The sequence below is a fragment of the Poromitra crassiceps genome (assembly GCF_964638095.1).
Source record: "Poromitra crassiceps genome assembly, chromosome: 2".
In the NCBI taxonomy this organism is placed as follows: Eukaryota; Metazoa; Chordata; class Actinopteri; order Beryciformes; family Melamphaidae; genus Poromitra; species Poromitra crassiceps.
The window spans coordinates 83,592,698-83,604,573 of NC_139624.1; the positions used below are offsets into that span (position 1 = coordinate 83,592,698).

General features: G+C 43.4%; 1 protein-coding gene across 1 annotated transcript in view; it reads left to right on the forward strand.

Annotated features, from left to right (window-relative positions):
- map3k22 (mitogen-activated protein kinase kinase kinase 22) overlaps positions 1-11,565 on the forward strand; it is a 76,701-nt gene extending 65,136 nt beyond the window's left edge. The window contains 3 exon segments of the mRNA XM_083655064.1: positions 4,273-4,402; positions 8,547-8,724; positions 8,843-11,565. Coding sequence (XP_083511190.1) covers positions 4,273-4,402; positions 8,547-8,724; positions 8,843-9,071 — 537 coding nt within the window. The 3' untranslated portion in view covers positions 9,072-11,565.
- The last annotated feature ends 311 nt before the right edge of the window (positions 11,566-11,876 follow it).

Genomic DNA, 11,876 nt, shown 5'->3' on the forward strand with positions numbered 1-11,876 from the left:
CATCATCAGTGGGACAAAAATTGTAGACAGACAGAGATTGCCCACTTGCTCCCTTTTATAGAGATAGATAGATAGATAGATAGATAGATAGATAGATAGATAGATAGATAGATAGATAGATAGATAGATATTTAGTGTTTATGAGTCACACATTATATTGCTACACCAAGGACTGGTTTGATTGTGTGTGTTAGAGTAACTGTACTATATGTGGAATTTGAATGATTAATGATTGTAAAAGAACGTTTTAGTTAATGTTGGTTTGGCAGTAGATATCTTGTTCCAGCGAGGCATTTTGAGACCAACATGCTCACGTCTAAACCCTGCAGGCCACATCTGCTAAAACCAGTGTTCAAATGTCACCAGCCCTCAACAAACATGTCCTCAGCCGTTGATGTCAGCAGAACAGCTCGGTTTATGAGCTCATTTTCTCTCTAAATGAGTCCCTTAATGAGCTGCTGTGGCCCCCGGCCCCTGTCCCTCAGCCTGTTTTTAATATGTCCAGGGCTGTTTTCTTGAGTGGCGTTGAGTGTCTTAGTCACACATTGTCTGGGAATTGGAAATGTTTATGTTTCACTGGAGTTTGCTGGCAGGGGCGAGCGGGTTGGACCGAGTCCCTGGCCAAGTTAGTGTTTCAGTGCGCGGCTAACCGGGCCAGGGTATTGCTGCACCGTTGTGGCCTGACGATAACACTAGAATGGCCGTGGGGGGGGGGGGGCGACCATCCCTCTGAGAGAGGTCCAGAGAGCCGTTGAGCTGTCTTGTTGAGAGCTGGAAGTGTGAAGGGAGAAGTGGGACGGGTTTGGACTCTTGTTTTGTTTTAAGGGCTCGAGTCCAAAAGCGCGTCAGAGGTGTTGCTGGATCAGGTCTTTGCTCTGGAGATTTCCTCACAAAGCCCTGAAAACAGGAAATAAAAGGAAATGCAGCCCATTGAAGGTGTTTGGACTCAAAATCGGGAAAATCTCTTTAGACACATTGTATATTTATATATTTTGTTTTGAACTTAAAATTTGGCTCAGAGGCTGCTCTAACAAAACAACAACTTCCACTTCGTTGGAAATGTTGTTGCATGCGATGTTTGTTCAAAGCATTCAACTTTTCCTTAAAAACATTGTAATATTTTGGCACTGAACCATTTTCTTTCCATCATGCACATCATTCAAAAGCTTTTAACAGATGTCTGAATCCGAATCGGTTGTATTGGCCAAGTAAGTTTGTACATTCTGTGCAAGAAATTAATTTGAGTGGCTTGCTCTTTTAGGTCACATGAATCACAAAGAAAGACAAATACAAAACAAATCAACTACAGGGCTTGAAATTTGGCGCGGGATTGCGAGATTCGCGCATCTTTTGGGAAATTCCCGCATATTTTCAATTTATAAAGGGGGAGTAATCCCGCAATGGTTTACGCCAGGGGTCTCAAACTCACTGCCCCCGGGCCAGACACGCACCCTAAAACGATTTCATACGGCCCGCCACTTGATATCAAGTTATAGTGAAATCAGGCCCGCACCTCCGCTCGTTGTAAAACACAGAGCGCTCCCGAGGCAGACGAGAGTTGCCAGAAAAATTTCCATAGATGTGCAGTTCCTTGGGCGGTTTTGTGTGCATTTTGGCTGGTTTTGAACTCTTTGTGCTAGAAACCGTCAGCAGTATCTGGCAACACGGCTTCACACTTCAGGCCAGCGGGATCATCACTGCATGTAAAATCCACCTCATTAGCAGGTGATTCGGTTCACCCGAGTGAAAAACCAAGTGGAAAGAAAAACATTTGCAGGCTAAAATGTTGTCTTTTGTTGATAAGTGAACATGTCGCTGTCAAAAGGCAAAAGAAAGGTTGATGACGAGCACAGACAGTTTCAGGAGAAGTGGGAGAGTGATTATTTTTTCATCAAGTACAAAGGGAATGTCGCCTGCCCTTCATTTGCAAAGAGAAAATCGCCGTACTAGTGTAGTCTTATGGCTCATTTCCACCACATTTTACTGCCCTGTACAGCTCGTCACCACTCGGCTCTAATCGTATCAGCCCTATTGACGTTTTGCTTCCACCGCGGATCATGTGCCCCCACCCACCCCCGCCCACAGCTGGTCGTCTAAAAATAGCGACCGCATATCTGTCCTTCGGCTATAACATAACGTTACAATTAAATCCATCCACAGAACTTTTAAACTGTTTATGAAATACTGGTGCCTCTAAATGACCTACAGTGTACATGGGCAAATGTGACAATCGGCCAAGAGAATGATATCACAGGCATGTGCTGTGCTGTGCGGGGACGGGAGAGGCGCAACAGAGTGAAGCCTCTACCCCGCAGCCTCTCACCAGGCAAGACCGGGGCTTCCAAACACCCGCTGCGGCCTAGCGGAGCGCTGCAGCCTCCTCTCAGCTACAGAGCTCCCTGAGCGAGCAGCGGACTTTTTTCTCAGACAATTGAACACCCGCCACGATTTTATTTCACCGGAGGTGAAGGCAGCGACACAAAATACTGATGGAAATATACATAACAGAAGATAAGGTAAGACCACTAAACTGGTATGCAGCCGCCAGCATTGCATTGACAGTCAGTAGACAGAGTAAACACGATTCTCTCTGACCAATCAGTAGCCATCAGAGTTTTACGTCACCATTTGGGACCTACTCGCCAGCCCGAAGTACCCCGACGAGGCAGGGACCAAAAGTAGCACGACTCGGCCTAAAATCAAACCGAGCTGGGCCGGTTTTTGACGGTGGGATGAGACCAAAAGTCGAGTCGAGCGGAGCGGGACCGCGCTACTAGCTGCTGTGGAATTGGGCCATTAGACTGAATTTCAATCATGGAAGACCAAATAAGGCATTGATAGAGCACCCCATGCTGTCATACCCCTCAGCCCAAATTACGTCACTAAATGACGTCACCATCTCCGACGTCACCTTCTCTATGACGTCACCTTTGCAGTGTGACGTCAGTTGCCCAAATGACATCAGTTATGACATCATAAATGCCCTTCTCCCAAATGACATCAGTTATGACATCATAAATGACATCAGTTATGACATCATAAATGCCCTTCTCCTGGTACTATATAAAGCCCCCATCACCACAGCTTAAATCACACTTGTGCAGTCATCACTCACCTTGTTTCAGCATCACGCATTCATCCAGCATCTCCAGAGCAAAAAGCTTCATCCCACCACCTCCCCAGATCACCACCAATGTCATGACTCCTGTTGGAAACAAATCCCCTTAGGGGGGATTTTCTATCTCATACAGCACTGACGCCCCTCCCTCATAGCAAGAGGAGCGTCACATCATGGAGTCATACGCCATACTCAAACTGTCTATTCTGATTCAATAAAGATTGTTAAAATTGTATTACGAGTCTCTCATGATTGAAAAAGAATATAACCTGAAGCAAATAAGAATAAGAGAATAAGCAGGGATGCAAACTAGTCACCTTTAGGTAACAATGAGTCACCTTTTTCATCCCAAAATAGGGCACTTAAGTGAATGATTTTGTGTCTGCCCTGGTATCACCTTTTTCACTATCCATGACTGCATCCCTGAATAAGAGTCTAATTACTATGTATTTTGTCATTGTGTTTTATCTGGAGACTAAGCAGCCATAGGCTTTCGGTTGTATTAAAGCCTTCATTTTTTGTATTGAGTGATACACTTTACTAAAACACTCATATCATATTATAATACCTCAGGTGTGCATAAACTACAGGTTAAGTAAAGACAAAAAATTTAAATTACGGTATTATTGATTATCGTATCTGTTATCGGACAGGAGAAGCAGATATTTACCGGTTATCGTATCGGCTGAAAAAAATCCCCCCCAAAGTCTATAAATCCCCTCTATCTGAAGAACATAAGGGGGGAATTCCCCCCAGTTTGCAAAGTGAATTTTAAGCCCTGAACTATATGAATTTAGACATTAGACAAATAAAAGAATATGTCTATTAACAAGGTAGTACCGTATATAAAGAAGTAATACAGTACACATGTATATATAGTATATACTATAGACATTTTAGAAACGTATCTAAGCACATTGTTGTCTTTTGGAACCTGACTAATTGCATTGTTGGAAGGTATTGAAGTCAGGGTTGGAGAAATAATAAGGACAAAACAATATTAATAGGAAGGAATATGGTCTAAGGAATATTGCATACGGATCCAGAAAAGGGTTATTAATGCATTGTGCAGCCTGGTGGACTCTGATTCATTCTCTCTTGTCATTGTGTGTCTGTGTCTCTCTCTCTCTCGCTCTCTCTCTCTCTCTCTCCAGGGCTCAATAAAGGACCAGCTGAAAGCCTATGGGGCCCTGACAGAGAAGGTGACGAGGAGATACACCAGACAGATCCTCCAAGGAGTCTTCTACCTGCACAGCAACATGATTGTGCACAGAGACATCAAAGGTAACTCAAACGGCAAGCCTAACCGGGCAGAGAAGGTCCAGACAGAATTTTAATTGGATTTGTATCCAATTGTGTTCAGCACAGCCATTCACGGTCTTGATAGAGACTCAGACCGCAACCTCGGCTGAGAGTGTCATTTCAGCATTGACAGGAATTGTGCTACCACCATAAGAGATGTGTTAGGCTTTTTGCTGAAAAGCTGCTTTGAAAGACAACTATAGATTCATTCATTGCATTCTGGGTGACGTTTCGTCATTCGGTTATTCATCGTCTACAGAAGGAGACTGGAAAAAATGTGCTATTTTAAACTGCAGGCCCGTTTGATCATATATTATTAGGCTTTAGGCTTTATGCTGTTGGTCTAAAAATGTTTGACACCGGATGCAAAGGCTTTGGTTTGGCTGCCCACAGAGTTGGGACTGCCACAGCCAGGCAGAGGGAAATGTGCCGTCTGGTGAAGAAAAAGATAGGCTTCTCAGAACACAGGCAACTCTATGCAAGTGTGGGTGGGACTTTCCACTTTAGAAACACGTTTCATGTGTAATATATAGTGTATGCTCGGCGTATGGGTTTGTCTGTACACAGTGAGAGGTCCGTCAGCACATTCACTGTTTGGATAGCAGCACTTGGCATCTCTGCCGTGTGACTTTAGAGCGTAAACTCCCCGGCTGTGTACGTGAGAGGCTGTGAACAAGACGCTCCGAAGGGCCAAACAAAACCTCTAAGCACAGTTAATGTGATTTATTGGAAAGTTTGAGCTGCTCTCGCGTCCCCAAAACAAACCGCTTCGGAAACAGGCTGAAGAAGTGAGAAGTGAAGAATGGATTTATTTGTCGTCGCTCTTTCTACTGTCTCTGCACCCCTTTCTTTTCTTCGTCCCCCTCCTTCAGTGGGTGTGGAGGGTGAGTGGCTGGTGCGCATTAGTCACTGATCAAACAAATGGACAGCCTGAAGGAAACGGGATAGACACAGCTACACCACGGAAAATTACTAAGGAAGGAGGAGACGGAGTGGCCACGTTCTATCTGTCCCATGCGGATCAGTCTGTTTGCTCAATATTTCACATCTGTACTACGTAAACATGAGGTATTTCGCCCACATAAGGGAAGAGGAACCTAAAGTTCGGTGCATAATAAGTACAAGTTTTGTCGATATACTTTATGTTCACATTTTGAAAATCAATCTGTCAGCTTCCCAACACCACGCACTTGTCACATCATGGGAGAAGTTAACACCTTTGCCCTTAGGTTGCACTTGCAGCTGGTACTACTTTTTGGTTTGAATGAGCAACGCTAATGCGCTATAGGTACTTTCTAGCCACAATGTACCGTAAATTCCGGACTATAAGGCGCACCGGTCTATAAGCCGCACCTTCAAAGTTGACTATTTTTTTCTTCTATAAGCCGCACCGGTCTATTCACCTTATTCTTTGCTCACACATGGACGCTTCCGCATTACGTCATTTTGTAATAGTATTTCCGTTTTGACTTGCCAAAAACTCCGCAGGCAAGATGGCTGCGCACAGTCCGCATTTAAACTGGCAGAATTACTCCGCCATAAACTAACATATCTTGGCCAATACGTATGTAACATGCAAAATAAAACAACCCGTAATATCTTAATTTTATGTAGAATGCAGAGGATATGTAACTGTTTAGTTAAACTTGCATTCCAGGAATATTGTGCTCTTAAGACGACGTTAGTGGAGTGGACGTTAGGTTGCGCACCAATGTTAGGTTGCGTAACCTATGTGCGATTCGAAATAACGCATCCGAGATAGAAACGTTATGAATATAGCCACATTATAAACAACAAACTAACGCTGGTGATCCGTATGGAATCAGTGTTACTCGAAATGGTTAACGGTTATATCAATTTGGTCATTCAGTGGCATTTTACTGCCATATAACATAACTAACTAGTGGCTAATATTATTAGCCACTAGTGGCCTTCGCAACTAGCACTGAACCGGAAGAACAAATACGTTTGCGTTGAACGCGGAAGAGAGAAAAAGTGGGCGTGGTGAATAAGGTGAATAAGCCGCGGGTGTTTTAATGGTATTTTTTGTTTTTTTTACAGTGCACACAGTGTCCGCGGTGTGGTGAAAAGAGGGCAAGAGAGGAAATTAAAACAGAAGTGGATTTATAGTTAGAAAGAGTGCTAAAGAAGAGAGAATTCCGTTTTTTATTTTTTTATTTTAGTTACTCACAGTACTATTGACCAGTCCAACTCAAAAGATATTCGGCAGTTTCACTTTGAGCTCTTGTTCCGCCGCTGGGCACACAGTGTCCGCGGTGTGGTGAAAAGAGGGCAAGAGAGGAAATTAAAACAGAAGTGGATTTATAGTTAGAAAGAGTGCTAAAGATAGTCCGGTCTGGTTATGACGAGTCTCGCTGGGTACAGTACGCCAAAGCGATATCCATTGACTCGATGATGCTGTTGTATGTTGCGCGTTTCTGTTGCACCAACGCGGAGAGGTCCTGCCGGACGAAAAAGCGCGTACCCTCCCAGGTGAGGGGCTTCTTCCCCGCAGCCTGGAGGATGAGTTGACGGTCGGGCCAGCGGAGTAGGCAGATGAAGATGGCCCTCGGTGGCAGGCCGGGGTCTGGACGTGGCCGAGGCGCCCGGTGTGCCCTGTCCACCTCTGGTGGTTTCTCGCCTTCCTTCAGGTCCAGGATGTAACACAGGATTTTGCCACGAAAGCGTCCATGTCACCAATCTCAGCTCCTCTTTTACATTGATCAGGCGAATGTTATTTATTTTACTCCTGCTGATTAAGTCATCAACCTGCGTGTGCAGGGTTTCGATTTTGCATTTTATCCATTTTCGGACTCACTGTGTTGTTTTTGTCCTCCAGTGCGCGGATGCGCTTTTCCGCATTATAAACTCTGTTCACGGTTGCCTTAGTTTCTTTAGTGAGTGAGTGGATGGACTTCTGCACGTTTTCAAACTTGTTTTCAAGCTGCTCAAAACCTCTGAGCGATGTCGGACTTAATCGATAGTGTTTCACGGAGTAAAAGTTTAGCCCAAGCGTGTATCTCCAGCCTCCAGCAGGTGAGTCATTTCCTCATTCATGGCGTGATTGCTTCGTCTTTTTCTTTCTGCTTACCTGTGTTGTGTTATGTTATGTTATGTTGTTAAAAGAGGGCAAGAGAGGAAATTAAAACAGAAGTGGATTTATAGTTAGAAAGAGTGCTAAAAAAGAGAGATTTTTTTTTTTTTTTGGAAAAAATCCATAGATAAGACGCACCGTTATATAAGCCGCAGGGGCCAAAAAAGGCCAAAAAACGGGAAAAAAGCCGCGGCTTATAGTCCGGAATTTACGGTAACAGTGACTGTTATAGGCACTTTCTAGCCACAATGTAACAGTGACTGTTATAGGCACTTTCTAGCCACAATGTAACAGTGACTGTTATAGGTACTTTCTAGCCACAATGTAACAGTGACTGTTATAGGCACTTTCTAGCCACAATGTAACAGTGACTGTTATAGGTACTTTCTAGCCACAATGTAACAGTGACTGTTATAGGTACTTTCTAGCCACAATGTAACAGTGACTGTTATAGGCACTTTCTAGCCACAATGTAACAGTGACTGTTATAGGCACTTTCTAGCCACAATGTAACAGTGACTGTTATAGGCACTTTCTAGCCACAATGTAACAGTGACTGTTATAGGTACTTTCTAGCCACAATGTAACAGTGACTGTTATAGGCACTTTCTAGCCACAATGTAACAGTGACTGTTATAGGTACTTTCTAGCCACAATGTAACAGTGACTGTTATAGGCACTTTCTAGCCACAATGTAACAGTGACTGTTATAGGCACTTTCTAGCCACAATGTAACAGTGACTGTTATAGGTACTTTCTAGCCACAATGTAACAGTGACTGTTATAGGCACTTTCTAGCCACAATGTAACAGTGACTGTTATAGGTACTTTCTAGCCACAATGTAACAGTGACTGTTATAGGCACTTTCTAGCCACAATGTAACAGTGACTGTTATAGGTACTTTCTAGCCACAATGTAACAGTGACTGTTGAGGAAACACTTCTAAACTGTCACAGTATCCCGTTCAGGATATTGACGCTCCCCGGGAGACTCTTGAATAACTCGGAGGCCGTTTTGTTTGGTTCCACCAGGTGCTAACATCCTGAGAGACTCCTCTGGGAACGTGAAGCTGGGAGATTTTGGAGCGAGCAAACGTATCCAGACCATCTGCATGTCTGGCACTGGAATCAAGTCTGTCACCGGCACCCCCTACTGGATGAGCCCAGAAGTCATCAATGGGGAGGGCTATGGCCGGAAAGCTGATGTATGGTAAGAATAAAGATACAAGGAAAGTTTAATAATTAGGTTGGTGCAAGATAGATGGAAAGAGAATTTAATGTTTTGAAAATAAATCAAGTTTGATGTGGGTTTTTATTTTGTCTTCCAGGAGTGTTGCCTGCACTGTTGTGGAAATGCTGACCCAGAAACCTCCTTGGGCTGAATACGAGGCCATGGCGGCCATTTTTAAGATCGCCACCCAACCCACCAAGCCTCTGCTGCCCGAGGGCGTATCGGACGCCTCCCGGGACTTCCTGCGGCAGGTGTTTGTTGAAGAGAAGTGGCGTCCCACCGCAGAAGTGCTGCTCAGCCACCCTTTTGTCCAGGGCAGCTTTTGAGGCCTCCGGACTCCCCCACACTCCCTCCTCCTCCTGCCCTGCCTGCCAGGCCTCCAGACCCCCCACACACTCCCCTCCTCTTCCTCTGCCTGCCAGGCCTCTGTGGCCCCCAGTGCCCGCCCAGTCCCTCCAGGGGCCCCCGATCACTCCAGGGGCATCCTGTCACTCCAGGCTCCAGGGCTCCGACTTCCTGCCCCACCATCTCTCACCAGCCTCTGCCTTGTCGGGGACCCAAGCCCCCACATCTCTTGCCAACTAGCTCAACCCTGATTATTGGTCACGAGAGGCCAGGTTGACTTGTTGTTCTCAGACCTCCATGTTCTCCACAGTGTATTCATCACAAGAGGCCAGGTTGACTTGTTGTTCTCAGACCTCCATGTTCTCCACAGTGTATTCCAGGTTGACTGATTGTTCTCAGACCTCCATGTTCTCCACAGTGTATGCCCTCGGGAGGCGGACTGGTGAGAAAGCACTTTGCAGGCTAGCAAGTGAGAGAGAGACTGCTGTCCCCTTCCCAGTGAAGGAAGAGTGACCCAAGCCAGAGAAGAGCGATGATGTCAGAACTGATTTCCAGAAGAGCTTTCTGGGTCCTTCTACACACTCATCCACTGCCACAGAATAGTGTCTCGGATTGGCCAGATGCTATGAAATTGTGATTGACTGGTGATTGTTCAGCTAAAATTGATCACATCTGATAGTACTGTAAGCTACTCATAAGGCAAAGTTAGAATTGTGATGGTAAAATATTTTTATATGACAGACAAAAAACACGTACAGTCACCTTACCAGATGGGTTTTCTATTGTCACCTGAAATATGTAAATGTATTTTTGAACGCCTTACAATAAGAATTTGTAAGTGAGAATGTCCCCCCTTCCTAAGTATACATCTTATAGGGTCGCCATTACCCTAGATTCATAGCACTCACAACCCCATTTGGAAGGAGTACATTGTCAACCATTGCACTTTTGATATCATGCATTGAAACATTTCCCACATGCAAGATAATCAATTGAGGAAATATTTTTCTATTTGATACTTTTTTATATATATAATTTCATAATGAGAATTGTATAGTTTGTTCCAATGTAAAAGAAAGAAAAAGAATACCAAACTTTTGCATTGGCGTGCAATGTTAATATCAATAAGCAATACCAACTACTGCTGTTGGAGTGAGTCCGTTAAATCCATTCCAATACCATGTTCAGCTTCAATGTAGTGAGCCTTGTTCCATGCAGAAGTGGCCAAAGACAAATGAAATAAGAAGACGTTGAATGAGAAAGAAACAGAAACTTTAAGCATATTAATTTAATGTACAGTATTATCGTCACGTCGGATTTTTTTTTTTTTTGTCACCTCAGACCCCTATAGCCTTTTCTATTTGATGGCAGCTTTGTGCACAGTACACTGCACATACCAAATCAGATGGATTGACATTGCAATGTGTTGCTTTGGAGGGTTTTCACAGGAAATTAGATTGGAGGTGCTGTCACAGTTAGGCAGTTTTTGTCGTAGCTTCCACATGAATCAAATCACCCCATTGCCTTTACTTGGTTTTGCTTTCTACACTATGAATGGCTTACTGAGCGGCCATGACAGCACACCTGGCTCTGTATAATGTCATGTAGGGTAAAGCATAATATTATGTCACCAAAGGGTCGTGTTGCAAAGGCAGAAGCCAAATGCTGCATGTAATCTGTAAAATGGAGGTAAAACTGGGGAGATTGGTGGCAGAGGAATAGCAGATAGCTATAACACAGTGGCACTTGGAAGAGGAATGATCAAACCTTTTGGACCCTTGTCAGTGCCTTATCTGATTTTGCTTGTAAACACAAACTTCCACCACCAAAGTGGTAAGCATTTTAACAAGGTGAACAGCTGTTCAGTAGAAAGCACAGGGGCTTTGCTGAAGTTATTTTATATGAAAGAAAAAAAGATTGTACTGTAAATACATATTGTTCTGCACTTTTGTATGAAATTTCTTTACATTATATACAAATCTATTTGATGAAATAACTATGTTATAGAGTAGATTGTACTGTGATTTAGACTGGATTATGATTGTCTCTTTGAGAGCTGCAAGGCAGTATGAAAAGGTTGGTAGGTTTTCGATTGGGACAGAGTTTGCTTTGTCTTAATGACAAAGCCTTGAAACATTAAATGTATCAAGTAATTGATCTTTTGTACATTGAACTTAATAAATCAAAGGTCTAAGACTTTTTGTGTGTGTATTTTGAATGTTATTTTCTGATCCAATAGGCTTATAGATGGTTTTCACCAGAGCGCAACCCCACAGCACTTCCTTTTTCTCAGCATTTGGCAAACTGCAGAAATATTCACTCAACATCGTTACTTTTGTTTTCGCTGCTCAGCTGTATAGACGGTTTTCACGGAATGGTCAGTCCTGCACTTGAATGTTTTTTTTCTTTTATGTCCATAGCAAACACTGCAACAGGAAGTGAGCGGGGGTTCAATTTAGAATGTTTTTGTTGTCAAGTTAAAACCGTCTATAGGCTGCTATGTTATAAAATAGTGTCATGTTTATCTGGTGGCAGTTTTATCCACTCTCACTTGATATGTTTTCCATGAAGTTAAAATCCAGTTTTGTAATAAATGATATACCGTATTATTTATTTTTTTATAGTATTATAGTATAATATTTTATATTCACTTTGTTTCAATATTGATTGAATATGATGATCAATGCACTGCCTAAAATGCAAAAATAATTACCTTTTATGACTGAATGCAGTTTCATGCTACTGTACCTTACCTTGGTAGTTGGCAGTTGTCCTGCCTTTGATTC